The sequence below is a fragment of the Rana temporaria genome, chromosome 1, assembly GCF_905171775.1.
Source record: "Rana temporaria chromosome 1, aRanTem1.1, whole genome shotgun sequence".
In the NCBI taxonomy this organism is placed as follows: Eukaryota; Metazoa; Chordata; class Amphibia; order Anura; family Ranidae; genus Rana; species Rana temporaria.
In genome coordinates this window covers 286238384-286261446 of record NC_053489.1, presented here as the reverse complement: position 1 = coordinate 286261446, position 23063 = coordinate 286238384, and the positions used below count along the sequence as shown (strand labels likewise).

Below are 23063 nucleotides of genomic sequence, written 5' to 3'. Positions count from 1 at the left end.
ATAAAACATAAAAAATATGTAATGGAAAAGAATAGAATAGGAAAAAAATGAATAGATTAGAATAGAATAAAATAGAAAGAATATAGCCTTCTTCCAAAATTCAAATTTTGAAATTTAAAATTTGGAATGTAATAGAACACAATCAAATAGAAATAATAGGGCTGTTACTGATCAAAATGTTTCTGTTCGATTAATCGTTTTTTTTTTTTAATCGATTAATCGAATAATGTCGATTAATTATAACGCACATACAGATCCAACTACTTTTAGCTGATCTCCTCCTTGCAGGCTGATTCCCAGTGCAGCTACCAACAACTGGAAAAATGGAAAGCGGGATACAAAAAACACACAAAGTCAGCGCTCGATGGGAATAGCATTAAAACTTTTAAAGTCTTCAAGTAGGTAGCAAAATAAATATTGCACTGGAGATAAAATCGATGTAGCTACATAAACTGTAAAAATGGTGCGAGTAATACCAAACGGTACCAAAAGCAGTCATAAAAACATGTAGCTAAGTATGATACTGGTATAAAAATGTGTACAACGATACCACTGCTGAATCCAGATGAGGAGAGGTTAACATCAGTCCGTCGGCATGTAGATAGAAGGGAACTATCACAACTCCCAGTGGATGGCTGTAGAATCCCAGGTTGATAGTGAGTGAGAAACTTATATAGCGCAACACATGCGAACTGAATCGCCTCTGGGCGCTTGGTATCCATTCCCTGGGCCCTCAGAAGAGATGGGTCTTGATCTTTATCCTGAAGGCCAGGTGGTTTACCTCCAATCGGATGGTGGTTGGTAGAGCGTTCCATAGTCTGGGTCCTTGGACCGCAAATCTTCGTTCTCCTTTGGACTTGGGTATCTGGAGTAGATTTTGGTTGGTGGATTGCAGAATGCGATTGGTGTTATGACCTTTTAGTTTCTCGCATAGATATTGGGGGGCATTTCCCAGAATAAACTTATGCGTTAGACAGAGTGCCTTGAAAGTGATTCTGTCTTTTACTGGCAACCAATGAAGGGATCTCAGTGAAGGTGAGATTGATTCCCAAGGTTTTTTCCCAGTCACAAGTCGAGCGGCCGTATTTTGAACGACTTGCAGACGAGTGATTTGGTATTTTGGGAGTCCGAGATAGAGGGCATTTGCATAGTCAAGTCTGGAGTTGATAAGTGTCCTCACCACGACTGCTATGTCTTTTTTTGGGATAAAGGGAATGAGTCTGCGTAGAAGGCGCAGCAGATGGTGGGATCCGCTGACTACTGACCCTATTTGTGCATCCATTGTCATGTAGGTGTCGAAGATGACTCAGAGACTTTTGACTTTGGTGTTAGGGGTGATAGTTTTTCCCAGAATGGGCGGGGGTGTCCATGTTGTTGCGGGATGAATCTTCCGATTGGCCTGAAACAGGAGAAGTTCTGTTTTTGAGCCATTGAGTTTAAGGTAACTCTTTGTCATTCACTTTCCTATCAAAGTAAGGCATTTCTCCAGTCCAAGATAATGATCCTTTTTGTTGCAGATGCGAAAATATAGTTGTGTGTCATCTGCATAAGAGTGGTAAAGTAACTTCTGGTTACTGATGATTTCAAAAAGAGGGCGAAGATAGATATTGACCAGAACAGGCGACAGAGGGGATCCCTGGGGGACTCCGCATGACACCGTAATAGAGGGAAGTGTAACAGCTCTTGCGTGTGGCAGATAGTAAGGTCCCGCCGGCATGCAGATATGAAGGCACAGCAAAGGAGCCCTTCAGATGGACATGGCAAGCCCCGCCGGTTTCCGTGACGTTACTGGATCTCCGACGGAACTCCCTGAAGGCCCAGAAGCCGGCGGAGAGGTTAGTACCAATCAAAAGAATTGTAATCGATCAAAAAGATTTTGATCGATCAAAAAAATTCAAGATTATTCGATTAATTAAAAGTTAATTTGCACAGCCCTAAGAAATAATATAGCCATCCTCCGAAATTCTAATTTTAAATTGAATAGCATAGAGTAGAAAGAATATAGCCCTATCTTTCGAAATTCGAATTTTGAATAGAATCAGCTATTCTTCACAATAAATTTTATATCAATTCGATATTTTCGACTCAAATTATATTAGAATAATTGGAATCCATTGGAGAAATTTTAATCTGGTCGAAAACGAATAAACCAAACCAAACAAAACAAATTTAGTTACAAATGCAACACAACAAAATTAGTAACCTAACTAGTCGATCTGAAACACATTTTTTTGTTCTGCACATGTCTAATGGCCACTGGTATTTGATATGTTCGTGTCTGATCTAAATGATTTTTTTCCCTAGCAACAGTGTTGTTTTATGAATATTTGTAATAAAAGCTACTGTTAAGATATGATAGAAAACCACATACTCACCTTTCTGCTGTGACTCTTATTCTTTCATCATTAGAAGAGTTAAACCGGTCATCTTTTTCTCGGAAATACTCTTCAATACACTGTTCTTCAAAATCATGTACTTTTTTTAGTTCATCTTCTGTTATAAATAACTCTGTTGGGGGAAAAAGCACAAAGAGTATTATGTTGGTCTAGAGAAATCTTCTGCTATACTGAAATTGTCCATTTCATGCTGAACATGTTTCAGATTATACAATATAGTAAATGTGCCAGTGGCTCATCTTTTGTTTGTGATGTCATTTACCAGAGTGTATACACCCACATGTGTGACTCTATAGTCACATGGGCTGCTCAGATTTGATAGGGTAGAAATGCTCAGCATAGAAATACACTGAAAACTAAGCATGTGCACTAGCAGGATCAACCAGGTTTTTTTCAGAATACAGAAAATGAGTCTCTAGTGACTGAGTTAGTATGAAAAGCATGTAATACAGTATTTATTGTTAGCTTTTACCGATGCGGGTTTAATGACACTTTAACGCTGCTTTAATAGTCAACACAGATGAAAAATAGACCACCCTAAATTTATACATTGACCTACCAACCACCATCCGACTGGAGTCGGACCACTTGGCCTTCAGGAGAAAGATTAAAACTCATCTCTTCTGAGGTCAAGGGGTTCCTTACCCATGAAATGGATACAGCGCCCAGAGGCGATTCAGTTCGCATGTGTTGCGCTTTACAAGTCTCTCACTCACTCACCTCAAATATAAAGTAATCCCAGGGATTAAATCAGATCTATGGGATTCTTCATGGTCCCACTCATAGATGACATGTCCACAGCGAAGTCTAAGAGAAGTCACCAGCACCCAAGTGAGAAGAGTGGAGGCCAAGGTCTAAAATAAGTATATATTTTACCTGGGGGGGGGGCAAGGTCTGCTTTAAGGCATGTTACTTTAAAAAAAATGTAAACACAGTGTTTACAATTAGGTCGCCAATGAACAAAAATTGTTCTGGACCCTTGAGCATTTATTGCAGCATGTGTGGGATGAGTACTCTTTACCGCTGCTTTAATATTCAATTTAAATAAAAAATAGACCACCCTAAGGCTTCATGTACACGGGACGTTTTTACAACCTCTCCTTAATGATTTAACTTGACAGATAGTAACCCACGTTTAAAACGTCCGTTTTGCCGCATTTACATGGTGCGTTTTGGCGTATTTGTGTTTAGAAGTTTTTTTTTAATGGTCAACAACGAAAAACGTCTATAAACGAAGCGCTGCTAAATGCGGGATACCGCGTTTGGCCGCATTTAGAAGTATTTGGCGTCTGAAACGTCAGAAAATGACATATCTGGGGGGCTTACTGTACACCATCTGTGTAGAGAAGACCTCCAGGTTGCCATATTGCATTGCATTTTACAGAGAATTACAGTGGCTGCAGATTGAAAAGGAAAGGTCATTTTTAATAACATTCCATTACAATATGACTTGTGTAACAATCGCATACACTATATATTTTTTTCCCCACACTTTTTTTCCCTATGAAAGTGGAGTTACCCTTTAGCGCATATGTTGTCCTAATAAACGTTATCATAAGCTTCACGGAAGAGTGAAGACAAGGTCAGAATGACAATTATCTGAGAGATATTCTCTCACTGTGCCATGTGTGACTCCTGGCACTCAGATCCTGCAGAAATGTAATCCTCTGACATAGAAAAGGGATTCTTCCTGTTTGGAGATTATTTAATTTCCTGATGTATGATGACAAATGATTAAAGCTACTTTCTCTTCTGAACGATCCTCTTATTTTATTACACAGTTTGTTTATTGTGCTATAATAATATTAGTTTGTTAGGGAGTGGCGACTTGCACATGCTTTTCAAAATACTGTAAATGAAAAAATTAAAATTTTCGAAAAGCTGACAGTATTTTTTTTTATGGCCCTGCTTGAAAGAATAATATAATGTATGCTCAGTGTGTACACATTTAGATTCTTATTGTAAAGTCCTAAAACTTGATATGTAAATACATTCCTTGTGACTCAGATATAAAAGAAGGAAATAAAAAGGTGATAGCCTCAAAAAATTTAAGCAATGGCAACATCAATATATCTGTTCTGACAGATACCTTTTACTTTTCTCAAAATAAAATTTTGCATATATTTATTTGTAGCTAAAACATGAACCATGATCACATAATTGGAGCTGATTGGTCTGAAAAAGGCTAATATTTTTATGGTCATTTTCACTATAATAAAGTAGTAATTTCATAGAAGGAAGTTCATTTTTAGGTGCCTCGAAATCATCCTTGCCAATATAAAGTTCCACTTTAAGGAATACATTTTTCCTTCACATTGCAAAAATAATGTGGTAGTACAGTGCGTTACAACTCCAGTTGTTGAGTTGTTCTTAATTTTACATTCCCAATGGGAAGTGAAAATACAGGTATATTCCTTATCCTCTCTATAAACTTGTTTGAACACACGTCCCTAAAATATTTTGCCTAAGCACACTACACAGAGTTGTTAATTGCTTGCAAAGTGTGCTTTGCAAGTCAGCAGCTAAGACCACCATCTCTATCTTCAACCATTCCCCGTAGTTGCTGATGTATGCAGAGACACATGACTGTCAAAGGAAGGGCATGGGGTGACCCCACTTTATTTATGCCACATGAGATTATTTATTAACTCCTTCAGCTTCAGGACTTTTTTGCCACTTTTGTAAAAATGTGTGTTTTTTTCTAGAAAATTATGCAGTCGTCATCCCACTATAACCACCGAAAGTCCAGCAACGTACGGTTACATCGCTGATCGTTAAGTGGCTAAAACCGCATATTTAACTAGATTGAAACACATTTTGAAATTACATTATCATGCTAAAATTTTATTGAGTGGGTTTGGATTTAATTTAAGAACGAGACCAATGATGTTTAACTCTAGTTCTCAAAGACCTCAGGAGTTAGGGACAAATACATATTAGTGAAATAGCTTGCATAAAACTCTTATCTGTTTGTAAAGACACATAGGCATATGCACAGGGTGTGCCAGGTGTGCCCAGGCACACCCTAATCACTCTGTGCAGATACAGATTCCCCCTACTGACATGGCTCCCCCTCCTTCCCCCCACAGCACTGCCGGCTTCCCCACTCTCCCACCGGTTGTTGCTGTGGATGTTTTAGGATGAGTTGGAGAAGGGGCCAGTAAATATGCCATTTAATGGCCCCTTCCCTTTCTGAATGAACATTGTGAGTGATCAGTAGAATGTGTTTGAGCTTTGGGGTGCACGCCCTAATGTCAAAGGCTGCGCACACCTATGTGAAGACAAGTGTAAAACATGTGCTGGCTGTGAGCCTTCAGGAGTGATTTGGCAGCCAATTATACAGTGCATGCTAATGTGAAAGATATTTGCAACATACCAGATGTTTACACATTGCAATGGATCAGGATAGTGTGAAGGGACTGATAAACAATACCAGGTTATTTGTAACCGAAGGATTTTACATGGTGCAATGTTTGGATGGGAAGGAAGGAAAAGGCCCAGGAAAGTAAATAAAAACCTCTGTATTTACAACATTGGCATGCTTAATTTTAAAGTTTGATTTGTGTATACCTTTAAATCTTTAACATAGCTTGTCACTACAGTAGGCACCAAAGGCATTGCAAGTTACTGTTCAGAGAAGAGGGGGGCGATTGTAAAACTCTACTGGGCATACTGTTATGTCAGTGTTACATTGATCAAGAGTTTCTTTTAGTCACTTATTTTGACATGTTTTTGCTGCAGTTATACAGGATGATTGCATTCCCTTATATAGTGCTATGTACTTATACAAAATATATATATATATATTTTATAGTGCAAGCCTTACTTAATCCATAGTCTCTTTCTTCTTGATCACTTTCATTCTTTCTCCAGCGACAGCACAAGTGTTTACATATCATAGTGAAATGGCTAAAAATAATCAAAGGAGGAGGCAAGACAGGCCTTTCATGAAATGTCATTATCAACTGGTATCTCTGGAACTTCCAAACTTGGTTTGATATGGACTTGACTTCAAAGAACGTGTTGCTGGAAAGAAAAATACCAGAATCAACTGAAGTGATTACTCAAGGCCAAGTGAAACAAAAACAAAAAAACTATTTGGACATTACAACTGTTTTCAGAGATTGATTACAAACTTATATTAAAGTGCAAAAGAGAATGGCAGAATAAATGAACACCTAACAACAAATCCAATTTATTTTTAAGGAAGTTATACATAGACAAGAATGACTTCTGATTGCTTGCTGTGGGCTGCTGCACTTTGCATTTTTACTGCTTTTTCAACAAGGCTGTTACTATTCACTTGTGTCTTTTGCTACAGGGCATGTGTTGATAAAGCATACCACCAACCTAAAATGTTTTCTTTTTAGTTTTGGATAGAGTAACTTAAAACTTCTGTCAGAGTTTTATTGCTGTCTGAGGAATTGTTGAGGGTACCCTAGGGTGATCAGACATCCCCAGTTTCTGAGCACAGTCCCCAGATTGAGGACACTGTCCCCTGACCAAGGCCATCCCCGGATTTGTCCCCAGATTGGATTTGAACAGGGGCTGGAAAAATTTCAAAGACGTCAGTGCAGAATAAAAAAAAAATCTGAATTACACACCCCTGCTATGCCGCTCCTACTAGTTTTGGGGGGGGGGGGGGGTTGGTGTATTTTTTTCATTGTCTGTGCCCCTCTCTGATAATCATGTGCTGGTCGAAACAGAGGGAATATTTCTTCAGTTTTTGGTGCATGCCCGTTCCGCTCCCGCTCGCATGTTCTTCTGCCTTGGCTCAAGCCCCGGCCAGCCACCTGCCTATCTCCTTGCCTTTCCTGGCGGAGTGATCTTCCTCCGCTCCCCACCCAGTAGTAGCCGTGGCCCGGAGAGTAAGACTTGACAGACTGTGAGGCCGGCGGCAGCGGCGATGGGCAGAGAGTCGCTGATTGCCGCCATTACTAGTAAAAAGAAATATATATGTCCCCGGTTTTTATTTTAAAATCTGGTCAACTTAGGGTACCCCCCACCCCACACTTTCTTGTTCTGGCTACAATGTAATCACTAAACAGGAAGTGAGGGAAAATCTGCAACAGAAACCCAGCAATCAAAAGCTAATATGATTTCTACCCCTCCCTAATCTACTGAAACTTATTTTTTGTATTACTGTCTTTGTCACTTATGGAAATTTCCCTAATTTCCTGCCTTGGTGACAACATTGCAATCAGGACAAGAAATGAGGGGAAATATCCCAGAGTCTTAAACAGCAGTAAAACCCCAGCGCATGTCTTAAATGAGTTGTACAGTCTCGTTGGTTTTGCATTCTATGCAATACGGTGAAAAAGCTTCTGTGCTGCTGCACCCCCCAGAGCCCCCCTTTTTCTTACCTAAACCCGATCGTTCCAGCAAGTTGGCTTTTTTTTAACCGATGGTTAAATAACCTATGGGGCCCACACACGATCGGTTTTGTCCTCTGTTTAACCTATTGTGTGTACAAGGCCTCAGTTTAGAGATTCTGGTCATCTTGGACAGCACTTTGACATTAACCCAGTATACCTCCCACAGTATTCCTGTGGCTGAAAATCTCAGAGTCTCTTCTCAGCTTAGAAGTGATCATGTTTAACCACTTGACCTCCAGAAGATTTACCCCCCCCCCCCCCCTTCATGACCTGGCCATTTTTTGTTATACGGCACTGTTACTTTTGTGATACGGTCATAGAATGCTGTACCCAAACAAAATTTCTTTTTTTCCCCACCAATAGAACTTTCTTTTGGTGGTATTTGATTACCACTGTGTTATTATTTTTTTGCAATATAAACAAAACAAGAAACAATTTTGAAAAAATAAATAAATAAATATATTTTTTACTTTCTGCAATAAAACACATCCAATAAAAAAAATATGTAAAAAATCATATTTCTTGATAAATTTAGGTCAATATATATTCTGCTACATGTTTTTGGTAAATAAATAAAAAAAAGTCCCATTAAGTGTATATTGATTGGCTTGTGCAAAAGTAAACTGGAATTTTTAGTTATTATTTTTTTACTAGTAATGGCAGCAATTAGTGACTTATAGCAGGACTACGATATTGCGGAGGGCATTTGTTCACTAACTGACACTTTTGACACTTCTTGGGAACCAGTGACACTAATACATGATCAGCGTTAAATATATGCACTGTCACTGTACTGACACTGGCTGGGAAAGGGTTAAACATCTAGAGGGAATTCATGGGTTAAATGTGTGTGCCTAGACAGTGTTTTGGTGTACTGTGTGAGGTGCTTTTACTAAGGAAAGTAATGAATTCCCTGCTTTGTGAGGAAAGAAAATCCATTACTTCCCTGCTGACAGGACAGGCCTCGTTTACATAGGCATGGCTCTTTTCTGTTCAAATTCATAATGATTGGCTGGTGTCGGCGTTAATCCATTGGCCGGGACACACACTGATCGTCATCTGGTGTGATTAATCACAGAACAGCCACGTCGCCAGTGGCACGTGCCGACCCCCTACCCAGAAGTGCCAGATCACTTACCTAGTACGTGACCTGGCGCAGCAGAGATACCTTGCTGCCATATATCTATGTTATATGGTTGGATAGCAGTTAAGATTTGAATTTATTTAAAAAAGCAACAGTTTAAAGAAGTTTGTATTAAGTTCGTAAAGTTATTGTGCAATAATGTAATAAAATTTGATTAAAAATATAATTTTTTTTACAAACTACAAGACCATGATCAGCACTTGCTGGCTGGGATGGTAAAATTGGTGGGAGGACTAAGAATTTACACCAAAGCTCTGAAGCCCCGTACACACGTCCGAGGAACTCGACGGGCAAAACACATCGTTTTGCTCGTCGAGTTCTGTGTGAAGCCGCCGAGGATCTCGGCGAGCCAACTTTCCTCATTGAACAACGAGGAAATAGAGAACATGTTCTCTATTTGGCTCGACGAGGAACTCGTCGGCTTCCTCGGCCGAAAGTGTACACACGCCGGGTTTCTCGGCAGAATTCAGCTCCGATCGAGTTTCTGGCTGAATTCTGCCGAGAAACTCGGTCGTGTGTACGGGGCCTAAGATGTTATACAGCTGATGCTGAAAATCCTGGTGAGCAGCTGAGTAGCTAGCTGGAGGATTAAGGTTTAAAATTAAAACCGCTGCTCTTCTCTGGCATCTTCTATTCACAGCACTGATCTCCAGCAATGTGCTGACTACATTAATAGCTCCCCTGCTGCCTGTTCTTAATTTAGACATACTTTTTGTTAGGATAAATTATACTATTGTCCCAACTGACATTGCCAGGTGTTACGGAGAGAGGTTTTCTTTCGAAGAGGGGAGGCATCAACATTTAGCTATTGGTTGCTCCTAGAAGCAACAAAACATTTTACAAGGAATATGCTAAAACATTTGAAAACCATTATGTCTTAAACTCTCTATACAACTCCGTACCTCTAAATAAATCCTAAAAACAATTCATCATGGAAATATGTACAAAAGAAAAACAACTAATACTTGTATATAAAATGAATTTAAAATAAGCCCTTACTGTCCTCTGTAGCTGCAGGCAACTCAGAGTAATGTATCCTCAAAGTTCTGAAAATAAAAACTTTCACTTTTGTTTTCTATACCTAAATCATTTGGTTCCCTCCTGTCATAAATGTGTAATATAAACACAGAGCAGGTGAAAAGGTGGAGGGTGACACCAAAGTGATGAGTCCCCACTTGAAGGAAGAAAAAAGTTAATTTTCTCTGAACTCTAACTACTACAGAGCAATGTTATCTTTTTTTCACAAATGATACAATTTGCATTTCTTTAGCTAGAAATTTACTTTAGATCTCCAGTTATATAATTTCTTCAGAGGCTCTGTATAACCAAATGGTGGCAGGGGCAATAAAATTCAGTGCATAAGCTCAACAAAATACATTTTTTTTTTACAAAATATAACTGATGGGGTTGCATTGAGAAATAGGTACCAAACATGTTAAACCTTTAAAATGTGTGCACCCGTAAAATGGTGAAAGGCTACAGTACCCAAAATTGTCTGTGTAAAGCCTCGTACACAATCTCGGTTTAGTCGACAAGAACCAGCAAGAAAACTGCTGGCAGAGCTTTATTGCAGTGTATACCGAGCGTGTGTACGAGGCTTTCATGTTTCTTGTCAAGAAAACTGCCTAAAATATTGACGAGAAAAATAGAGAACCTGCTCTCTATTTTCTCGTTGTGATTCTCTGCGGTGTTTTCCTGCCGAGAAACCCGAGAGTGTGTATACTTACCTATTGCCATAGCCAGAGCCGGTACAAGGCAGGGGCGGGAGGGGCGAGTGCCCTTGGCGCTACCATTTTCTACAAGAGGGGGGCGCAATCAGCCGCGGCCGACACACTAGTTGGATCAGTGTGTCAGTGGCAGTGCGTTTCATAGACAGCGCAGTGGCACTTTAGAAATTTTGTGCCGACCGACTGCGCTCCTGGCTCAGGCTCCCTTTCCTCCTCTGCGTTTCCTCGCCCCCCCCCCCATGGAGGATTAATTTGGTTGATTCCGGCGTGCGCCGTGTGACGTCACGCGGCTCACGCCGGAGGCGAGGTGAGAGAGGGAGGAGGACTCGCGCAGCCTACAGGGACTCGCAGTGTCGGCGCGTGAAGAACAAGCCACGAGGAGCTTGCTGCAGAGCTGCGCCTGCCTTCACTAGCTGCGCCTGCTACTACTGACTGTAAAAAGTAAGAAAATGTAAAACAAATAACAAACTAATTTTTTTATTAAAAAAATTATGGTCATCTCAGTCCAATCCCCCCCCCTTGGGGGAGGGGGGGGGGGTTTGGACTGAGATGACCATAATTTTTTTAATAAAAAAAATATAATTTTTTTAATATAAAAAAGCAGTTTAAAAAAATGATTTTGTGTTATTTTGAGCTTGCCTTTTCTGTAAAAAAAAAAAACATTAATTGCAGCCTCACTGTGCCATCACATGCAGCCACTATGTGCCCACCAACCGTAGCCACTGTGCCATCAATTGTCGCCACTGTGCCATCACATGCAGCCACTGTGCCTCTCCCACGCAGCCACTGTGCAATCACATGCAGACACTGTGCCATCACACGCAGCCACTGTGCCACTCGTCAATTGTCGCCACTGTGCCCATCAAACGCAGCCCCTGTGCCATCACATGCAGCCCCTGTGCCATCACGCGCAGCCCCTGTGCCATCACGCGCAGCCCCTGTGCCATCACGCGCAGCCACTGTGCCATCACACACAGCCACTGTGCCACTCGTCAATTCTCGCCACTTTGCCCATCAAACGCAGCCACTGTGCCGATCAAACGCAGCCACTGTGCCAATCACACGCAGCCACTGTGCCAATCACACGCAGCCACTGTGCCAATCACTCGCAGCCACTGTGCCCATCACACGCAGCCACTGTGCCCATCAAACGCAGCCACTGTGCCCATCAAACGCAGCCACTGTAACCATCAATTGTTGCCAGTTTGCCACACTGTGCCCCTCAATTGCCGCCAGCGTGCTGCCAGTTTGCCCGATCAATTGCCACCAGTATGCTGGTGGAGGAGGCTGACTGAGGTGACCAGCACTTTGTTAATAAAAAATGGCAAATAAAAAAAAAGTGTTTGTGTTATTTTGAGCCATGCTTGCCTTCTCTGACTAGCAAAAAAAAAAAAAGAACATCAATTGCAGCCTCACTATGCCATCACATGCAGCCACTGTGCCATCACATGCAGCCACTGTGCCAACACACGCAGCCACTGTGCCATCAATTGTCGCCAATGTGCCCATCAAATGCAGCCACTGTGCCCATCACACGCAGCCACTGTGCCCATCAAACGCAGCCATTGTGCCCATCACACGCAGCCACTCAGCTGTGACCATCACACGGAGCCACTGTGCCCATCACACGCAGCCACCGTGCCCATCAAACGCAGCCACTCAGCTGTGCCCATCAAACGCAGCCACTGTGCCATCAAACACAACCACTAGGTGGCTGTGTTTGATGGCACAGTGGCTGCGTTTGATGGTCACACTGGCGGCAATTGATGGGACAAACTGGCAGCACACTGGCGGCAATTGATGGGCACACAGGCAGAACACACGGGCGGCAATTGATGGGGCAAACTGGCAACAATGGTAACCATCACTTGTTGTCAGTTTGCCCCATCAATTGCCGCCAGTTTTGAAACAACATTGATTCTTTCTTAAAAACGGGGGGGGGGGGGGGGGCGCAGTTTGCCATCTTCGCCCTGGGCACCAAATGGCCTTGTCCCAGCCCTGGCCATAGCTTCCTAGGCATAGGTAGGGTGCAGCAAGATGGCGGCGACGGCATTGAATGTGACGAGCGCATGCTCGTCGTAGGCGATGACTCAGCCAACAAGAGTTTTTTCCTGACGAGATTCTGGCCCGTGTGCACAGGGCTTGATGCTTTAAAAGCTATCATAGGTTAAGAGGTTTAGAGTTACCCATTAGTAATGAACCTTGAATTATGTCTCTCTCTGCCACATTTGCAGCTATACCTCACATGTGACTGAATTGCTGTTTACATACATGTGCGTGCCCTAGGCAGGTGTGAATGCAGGTTGATGGGGGCTACAATTTCTAAACAATTATTTGTTTATTTATGTATTTTTTAAACTATATAGCTATCACAAGAGAACTAATAATCCACCTACAGTATGTAAAAGCGCTGGCAAGTGACAGGTCCTTTATGGAGACATCAGTGGTCTATTAGACCCCTAGGGGGAGATTTACTAAAACTGGAGCACTGGTGCAGCTGTGCATGGTGGCCAATCAGCTTCTAACTTTGGCTTCCTAAATTAAGCTTTGGTAATGAAACCTATAGGCTATCGGTTTCTGTGCAGAGCTCCACCTGATTTTGCACACTCCAGTTTTAGAAAAGCCTCCCCTAATGTCTTCCCTGCTCTCCACGGCAGCAGACAATTATGCACACATCTTCATCCCAAAAGCATTTATCGCAGTCCTGGGCTGCTCAGCGGGATGAAAGAGCCAAGAAACCACCATAGTGGTGTGGACGTAGACAAGGGGTTATTCAAAGAACAATTGTTTGCAGTTACTGAGATTAGTGAGGGCTTGTGAAGAATATGCAAATATTTGAATATCCATAGCCTGACCACAGTTCTGTTTTAAGTATTAACACTTTTGAGGTTGTAAAAATATGAGCAAGCTTTGGGACTGTATAAAAGAATAGGGTTCGTCTGCATTTTTGGGGACAACTCCCATTTTATTAACGTTCAGAAGAGGTCAGAAGGTCACTGATATATATACATATGTAATGTAATGTTAATTTTGACATGATAAAAGAAGAAAATAACACATTAGTACTAATTTATCAATGGGAATTAATCAGATACAAATTAACCATTATTTTAAATGCAGATTAGAAAACTAAACAGTTGTATGAAGCTAGAACATTAGTGACTTTCTTTACCTCCTATACGAAATGGTTTCAGTAATGTATGATTTAGGCACATTTTGTTAGAAATATTATTTTACTGGGACTTCATTGTGTGTTTGCATCCACTGCCGCTTTTACTAATAGTTTAGATTTGAGCTCATAAAGTGACAAACTTACTTGAACACAGCTATCAAGAGGTTTACCAAAAGAATATTAGCAACTAAGAGGTAACAGGCCATGATTGCTGGGACAATCCATGCTCCAGTCTTGCACGGGGGATGCTGTATTATTTTGCCATCTTCTGTTGTCTCGTTGTATCCACAGGGTGCTAGAAAAAAAGGTATAGATTTATATCAGAAAACAAATTTCTGGGGTAGAAAGTCCCAACTTCATAGGAAGACTCTCATGCTTTATTCATGCAGAAAGGTCACTTCAGAAAAACGACAGTCACTGTTGCCTGTCTAATGGAATGCATGCCAAAGGCATCAAATTAATTAAGCATTTTCCAGTAGATAGCGATGTATTCCACAGTACCCTTAACAAGCCTTCATGCTCACTTGTAGGGTGCTGCCTTTTTATTTTATTTTAGTTTAGACATCTATGACCTTTTATGAATGCATTGTAATATTCACATCCTTAGACCACATTCACACTTACAAATGGAGCCATATGTGATCATATGAGGGAACCCCAGTAGGGCGTCTCTGGCAATTAGCTGTGGGAGTGATTACCTGCTAGTTATTGACCCTGGATGCAGACTGTCTTAGCAGTTACATGTTAGCCTTGGAAGTGCCTCTATTTCCACAGTAGAGTTGGTTGCAGAGAGCAGCTATGTGTGTGAAGAAAAATAGGAGGGATGTGTGTCTGTGTGCTGGCCTGTCTGGCTCAAGGACAGGTGTTTCTTGCCCCAAACAGCCTACTGTTTGGGGCAATGTCTGGTACTGGCAGAGACAGTGCTACAAGAGACAGAAAGCCTGTACATCTCATCGTGGACAAATACATATCTGGGAAACTAAATTGCATTAGTCTGGGGGTTCAGGCTTAAGACCTAAATGGGCAGTTAAAGCGGATGTGCCATGGGAACAAAATATTAAAAGCCAGCAGCTACAAATACTGCAGCTGCTGACTTTTAATATTAGGACACTTACCTGTCCTGGAGTCCAGCGCCGATCGCAGCAGAGGACGAGCGATCGCTCGTCACTCTGCTGCTCCCCCCGCCATCCACGCTGAGGGAACCAGGAAGTGAAGCGCTGCGGCTTCACTGCCCGGTTCCCTACGGCGCATGCGCGAGTCGCGCTGCGCCCGCTGATTGGCTCACACGCTGTGTGCTGGGAGCCGAGTGTTCCCAGCACACAACGGGCGACAGACGGGATGTGACGGAATGCCCGTCTTTCGCCCGTAGCGTGTGGCCGGAAGTGGGTGCAAATACCTGTCTTTAGACAGGTGTCTGCACCCCCCTCCCCCCTGAAAGGTGTCAAATGTGACACCGGAGGGGGGGAGGGTTCCGATCAGCGGGACTCCACTTTAGGGTGGAGGACCGCTTTAAGTATTGCAGTGTGGGTGCAGCCCCACTGCAAGGGATAATTAAATTTTTTCCCAGAATTGGGCTTTATTGGCTTTAATTATATTCCCCAGACACACTTCTGGCCTCACAAAAAGCCTTCTTCTGCTAATGACCTGGAAGCCATTCTACCACATTAAAGTGGAGGTTCCATCAAAAAAACAATTTTGCTTTAAACTGTAGCTTACGACTAAAAAAAAAAAAATAAATTAAAAAATAAATTCTCATCTGGAAATGCCTGTTGCTATGCGGTCCCACGAAATCTGCCTTTGAAACCACCTAGGAATCTGACATCATCTCCCTCTAATGCTCCTGGGAAATGTGTGTCATCATTTCCCAGGATGCAGTGCGCTGTCCAATTATCACTCCCCATCCAAGACTTCCAGTAAGTAATTGCCTATAGGCTTCACAATGCCCACAAGAAAAATGACAACGGTGTAGATATAGTTTTATAAACTATCTTTTTTGAAAATCTATGCGGATCGGCGGCAGATTGTAAAATAGTAAGTGACCAGATTTATATTATAAAAACGCAGGATGAAAGGACATACATTTAAAAAATGCTAATTGTGGTTGGAACTCCGCTTTAAACCACTTACTTTTCCTAACATCACAACATTTCTCATTCCTTTCTGTATTCTCACATGAATATCACACATATCTCTTTCATTTTGGGTAAATATTGCCAGAAATAATTTCTATTTCATGCTACTGCAGAAAAGGGTTTTAGTTAAAAACTGTGAATTGTGTAACCAGCAGTCATAGTAAAAAGTAATGAATGAAATATAGCTGTCTGTGAAACCATTTCTTTTATTGGAGTGCTTCAATGTGATGTATCTCTGGAGTGAAATTTTTGTTCCTTCAGTAATTTATTGTTCCTTAAAATGCCAGATAAATGGTTTATCCATTATTAGACATGAACATAAAATGTACAAATACATATAGTTGCCCCTATGGAATGTTATGCTTCTCTGTAACAATAATTCTTTCCAAGTGATTATTTAGTGACTGGAAATTGTTTATTTTTGAAGGACAGATCATATATGTAGTAGTTGACTTTGGCCATTATACCATCTTTTTAACAGCAATGTATATTATTCATGTCATGTTGTAGTTTATGACATAATATACCATATATATATATATATATATATATATATATATATATGGTATATATATATATATATATATATATGTATATATATATATATATATATATATATATATATATATGTATATATATGCGATTTCTCGGTAAAGCACACCAGTAAAAAAAAAATGGGGTCTAGTTACTAAAGTAATTCCATTTACTAAGGATTTTTTCTTATGTATTAAAATGTATAGCATATAAATGATGATAAGAATTTTTGAATGTCTTATTTCTATGAAAAAGTCAATTTGTTAAAATGTTTGCATGACATTTTTCACTTAAATATCACTTTAATTATCTTAGGTGTTAACTATTTCAGAAGGAAACACTCGAGCACACAGAATCACTGCTGAAAATAATGTTTTTCTCGGCTTCATAATCAAAAGATTACAATTACAGTAAACAGCATGACACATGAGTGGGGCTTAATAAAGACTAATGCCACGTACACACGATCGGAATTTCTGACAACAAATGTTCGATGTGCTCTTTTGGTCAGAAGTCCCGACCGTATGTAGGCTCCATCGACATTTGCTGTAGGAATTTCCGACAACAAATGTTTGAGAGCTGGTTCTCTATTTTTCTGACAAATTTCCAAACATCTGAATGCAATTCCGATGCACAAAAATGCTACGCATGCTCAGAATCATTGAACTTCATTTTTCTCTGCTCGTCGTAGTGTTGTACGTCACCACGTTCTTGACGTTCGCAATTTCAGACAACATTTGTGTGACCGTGTGTATACAACACAAGTTTGAGCCAACATTCTGTCGGAAAAAAAGTCCACGGTTTTGTTGTCGGAAATTCCGATCGTGTGTATGCGGCATAACTTTGTATTGTAATCTTCCTGTCAAAATCACAGGCCTCTCTGCCCAAAAATTGGTAATTTTTATTTTTGCTGCCCATCCATGAGCACTTTCCACATTTCCTTGTGTTGGACTAACAACTTTTGGATTTCAAAACACTTACCAAAATATTTTTTTTTGGATAATATATATAATATATATATATATATATATATTTTTTTTCAGCCGACCTGCCTGGCCTGACACAAGCAAATATCTCCCACTCCCTCTACTCCACCAATAAAAATAAATCTCTCCCATCACTCCACAACTTCTCCAGCAAACCTCCCCACTCCTTTAACCCTTTCAGCAAAAACATTGTCCTCCATCCACTCAATGTACTCAGCCCCACCAAGCTCCTAATAAGGGGAATTCTTCCCAGAATTCCCCTCAGCTGTTATGATAACACAACAGAGCAGAGGCCTCAGTTTAGTCAGTGCAACTGTATCTGAGGTCTTTAAAGTGCATATTCCCACATAGCGGTAGTGTGCTGAGTAGGCAGGAGTGCAATCCTAGAGCACCCCCAACTTGGCTGTACCTGGGGCTGCCCCCCATGTACGCCACTGTATAGAAGGGGATTTTTGTTGTTAACTGGAAATATGGGGCTAATCAGACAAATTATCAATGGAGAGGTTTCTAAGGAGCCTATCTCTACTCTATAGCTTTTTATTTTGAGTATTCTATACCAATCTCTTCACAGTGACATTTTAATAAAAATATAAAAATACAATGGCCCAGATTCAAGAAGCACTTGCGCCCGCGCAACCATAGGTTACGCAGCGCAAGTGCTTACTTGCTCCGGTGTAACGAGTGCTCCTGATTCAGGAACCTCGTTACACCGACTGCAGGCTAAAATCTGCGCGGCATAAGGCTCTTATGCCTCGCAGATTTTAGGCTGCATTCTTGCGGGGGCCGCTAGGGGGCGCTCCCATTGTGTATCAGCGTGTAGTATGCAAATTGCATACTACCACTGATTCACAAGCTTGCGCGGGCCCCGTGCAAGCCAGGTACGGAGTTTCCGTACGGCTACTTTTAGCGCAAGGCTGCCCCTTCTAATAGTAGGGGCAGCCAATGCTAAAGTATAGCCGGCCTTCCCGCGCCCTGAAATTTGAATTTCACGGCGTTTGCGTAAGTGAAACGTGAATGGCGCTGGACGCCATTCACGTTCACTTAGAAGCAAATGACGTCCTTGCGACGTCATTTGCCGCAATGCACGTCGGGAGCGCGCCTAATTTAACTAGTAGCCGACCAGCCACCGTCATTATACGGCGGCAGGTCGGCTCTCCTGGGCGAGAGCCCGTAGCTATACGTCCTATCGTATAGCCGCCACTAGGGGGCGCGTGCGCGCCGCCGGAGGCGCGCGCGCGCGCTCCCCGCTCGCCCCCGACTCCCGTGCGTGTGCCCGGCGGGCGCGATCGCCGCCGGGCACACGCGATCGCTCGGTACAGAGCGGGGAACGGGAGCTGTGTGTGTAAACACACAGCTCTCGTTCCTGTCAGCAGGGGAAATGCTGATTTTCTGTTCATACAATGTATGAACAGAAAATCAGTGTTTCCCCTAGTGAGGCCACCCCCCCCCCACAGTAAGAACACACCCAGGCATACTTAACCCCTTCCCCGCCCCCTAGTGTTAACCCCTTCACTGCCAGTGGCATTTTTATAGTAATCTAATGCATTTTTATAGCACTGATCGCTATAAAAATGCCAATGGTCCCAAAAATGTGTCAAAAATGTCCGAAGTGTCCGCCATAATGTCGCAATACCGAAAAAAAAATCGCTGATCGCCGCCATTACTAGTAAAAAAAATATTAATAAAAATGCCATAAAAATACCCCCTATTTTGTAAACACTATAACTTTTGCGCAAACCAATCAATAAACACTTATTGCGATTTTTTTTACGAAAAATATGTAGAAGAATACGTATCGGCCTAAACTGAGGAAAAAAAATGTTTTTTTATATATTTTTGGGGGATATTTATTACAGCAAAAAGTAAAAAATATTCATTTTTTTCAAAATTGTCGCTCTATTTTTGTTTATAGCGCAAAAAATAAAAAACGCAGAGGTGATCAAATACCACCAAAAGAAAGCTCTATTTGTGGGAAAAAAAGGACGCCAATTTTGTTTGGGAGCCACGTCGCACGACCGCGCAATTGTCTGTTAAAGCGACGCAGTCCCGAATCGCAAAAAGTACTCTGGTCTTTAGGCAGCAATATGTTCCGGGGGGTAAGTGGTTAAATGATTCCCGCCCCCGGCGGGATCATTTAACTTGCGCGCGCTTACGCCGGGCAAATTTGCCGGCGCGCCCTAGCAATTCACGGAGCTACTGCTCCGTGAATCGAGGGCAGCGCAAAATATTTGCGGGGGCGCAGGGCAAAATCGTTGCCCTGCTCCCCCGCAAATATCGCGCAATTCTACTTAAATCTGGGCCAATGTTTAATAAAATCTTCTAATCTTATGCTGCTTTCAACAAAAGCACATACATCATTATGTAAAAAGCCTGTCTGCTTGTTTCTAGTTTTCAAGCTAAGTAGTGACACTGTTACACTCCTAGGCATATGCATTATTATGTACAATCCATACCTTGGTACAGCGTATACAAGTACGTCTTCCCTGCTGTAAAGCTTATTTGAGCACAATACAAAATGTTTCTGTTCTGTCTACATTCCTTTACTGAGCACAGTTACAGCATGTGCTGTCCACTTGCTTTGTTTGAGATCAGTTCCCCTTCATCTGATCACACAATGGTTCACAAAGGATGTTCAGAAAGAAAGAGATTTATTGCCATGTTTAACATGTAGCTTGACCAAATAACATGATATAATATGAACTGATTGCATTCATACTTTTAATATGTATTTTATTGGAAAAAAGAGGGTAAGTAGGGTATTCAAGCTTTACTTTACAGTATAAGATAAGGGATGATGAATGTAAGACAGGTAGCATACCATATGTGTACTGTATATTTCTCAAGTCCATGTTTTTTAATCTGAATCTACATATGCTCTTCTAACACAAAATATGTTATCCAACTTAATCAGTGAAACATTTTCAATTTTTTATGAATATTATATGTAAAGGTACATTTTCTTTGCAGTATTGGAGTCCTAGTTTTGTTACCCTTAAAAATACTATCTGCACTAACTTTATATGTTCTGGCTTTGCCTAGTACTCCCCCAGGCATTTTGGTTTCTTCTAACAATCCAAAAGCATAGAGGTAGAATAAATGACTTTTACCCAAACCAGCATGTGAATAGGGACATTAGATTATAACCTTTTGGAAACAGGAACTTAAGTAAAAGTTCCCTGTGAGGCCTCGTACACACGACCGGACATGTCCGCTGAAACTGGTCCACGGACCAGTTTCAGGGGACAGATCCGATCGTGTGTACAACCTAGCGGACAAATTTCCAGCATGCTAAGAAACATGTCCACTGGAAAGCTGTCCGGGCGGACATGTCCGCTGGTTAGTACACCTAACCAGCGGACAGATATCTCCCGCATGCGTCGAATGGATTCGACGCATGCGTGGAAGTATTTTACTTCCTGGTTTGGTGACGTGGCGGCGTCAACGTCACCGCCACGTCACCGCGCTGTCTGTCCGCTGGGAATTCGGTTTGATGGTGTGTACAGCCATCAGACCGAAATCTCCGAGCGGACATGTCCGATGAAAACGGTCCGCGGACCGTTTTCATCGGACATGTCCGCTGGTGTGTACGAGGCCTGAGGGTTCAATCACACTGCATAAATCAACATAGGCTCAACACAAGGGCACATAGAAATGAACCTGTTTATTGCAATAGAATTTATATGCAGCTTCTGTTGGTTTAGTCAGCCCTGTCCCTTTCTGGGCTAGTTTTAGCTCAGGGCTCAGTAACTAGCATATAGAGCCAGGTTAGGCATCAAATTGCCCCTTGGCAGTTAGAGGTCCAGTTGCAAGGCAGATTAGATGCTACTAGGGACTAAGTATAGAGTAGATAGGCTGACTCTGAGTTCCAGTGCCACACCACAGTTTCTGCTGATGAAAAGCTGCATTCCAGCCTAGTTGGACAATGACTGGAGGGTCTCCCCATCACCAAAGATCATTTCTTCATGTCTCTGATACCAAGACAAACTCTGCCTTGTGATCATCCTTCAGGGGCCTCTGCAAATGGATTTTGGTGCAACATTCTTCTGGGAGTATTTTTTATTAATAACGATATAAACCTAGATATTTGTGCTCAATTCCACCAGGACGCTTGGGGTTCTTTGCTAATAATACCTGTTTGTACATTGGATGCATGTACTATTACAAATATTATTTACATACTGGTGTGAATGCTTATGGTTAATGTTTTATGGTGATTGCAGTAGTTCCCCTTCTCCCAATTACTTTGATTAGAATATTGTTTTCATACCTGTTATTTTACAGGAAGGGAATCCCCTGTGTTCACAGAGGCCCTGTCCTGGGTGGAGGCACTGTCAATGTTATTATCAAACCCACTCTTCCACTTAGTGAAAGTTCTGTTTCTCTTATCTATCTACAGGTTTAGCACAACATCCTGTTTGGGAAGGGCCAGTTCTCATAACTCATAAGAGGGCTACAACAATATATCAATAAAGAATTAGGGATGCAACAGTAGGGCACATTGTCTAAAATGACACATCATTTACTTGGTAGACGTGATGGGTAAGAGAATGTAAGGTGTTGGAGATGATAATGTGCTGCAAGTGAATGTTGCTTTGGAATATGTAGTGCAACTTTGGTGTTTTTAATATCTTGAACATGAACATAAATGAGCATTATGGTTGTAAATATATTTTATAAGGCTCATTTACTTAAGAACACAAGGTAATCATGTTGTACAAAGTGCAGTAGGCTGTGACAAGCAGATCTCATCATTTTTATTATCTGATACCAAAATATTATTGCTGGGTGTGACGTATATCATTTCACATAGTCTTAATTCTTGCATTAAAGTGATACTAAGTCTTGTATTTTTTTGTTTAAAAATAACAAACATGTTATACTTACCTGCGCTGTGCAGTGGTTTTGCACAGAGAAGCCCATATCCTCCTCTTCTCGGGTCCATTGCCGATGCTTCTGGCCCTCAGTGGCGGATGGTGGGTTTTCCTTTTGGGGGGGGTGGAAAATATGCACCAACCCCCCCCCGCCTTCAGGCGGCATGGTACTGACCACCCGCCAGACCACCAGCGGCACTAACCACAGAGACACCCACTGGACCGCCAGCGGCACTGACCACCAGCCGGTCCACTTACCCGCTGTGTAGCTCTCCTCCTTTCCTGCATTGGTAGGGCTGTTCTTCTCCTCTCCTCAAGTGCGGGCAGCCACCGCTCCAGTGTCTGCTCGTCAGACTTCCTAACCTGTGTGTCTCCTCTTCCGCCTAAGGCCCCATACACACGAGAGGATTTATCCGCGAATACGGTCCAGCGGACCGTTTCCGCGGATAAATCCTCTCGAGGATTTGTGCGGATTTCCATGCGATGGAGTGTACTCACCATCGCATTGAAATCCGTGCCAAAATCCTCTGGCGATGACGTGTCGCGCCGTCGCCGCGATTATGACGTGGCGACGTGCGCGACGCTGTCATATAAGGAATTCCACGCATGCGTCTAATCATTATGACGCATGCGGGGGATCCCTTCGGACGGATGGATCCGGTGAGTCTATACAGACCAGCGGATCCATCCGTTGGGATGGATTCCAGCAGATGGATTTGTTTAGCA

General features: G+C 41.9%; 1 protein-coding gene across 2 annotated transcripts in view; it reads right to left on the bottom strand.

Annotated features, from left to right (window-relative positions):
- Positions 1 to 23063, bottom strand: part of TRPM3 (transient receptor potential cation channel subfamily M member 3) — a 247270-nt gene that overhangs the window by 5698 nt on the left and 218509 nt on the right. For both annotated transcript variants that reach the window (XM_040356686.1, XM_040356694.1), the window contains 3 exons: positions 13959 to 14109; positions 6223 to 6422; positions 2376 to 2508 (listed from right to left, as the gene is read on the bottom strand). In XM_040356686.1, coding sequence (XP_040212620.1) covers positions 2376 to 2508; positions 6223 to 6422; positions 13959 to 14109 — 484 coding nt within the window. The remainder of the gene's footprint in view (positions 1 to 2375; positions 2509 to 6222; positions 6423 to 13958; positions 14110 to 23063) is intronic.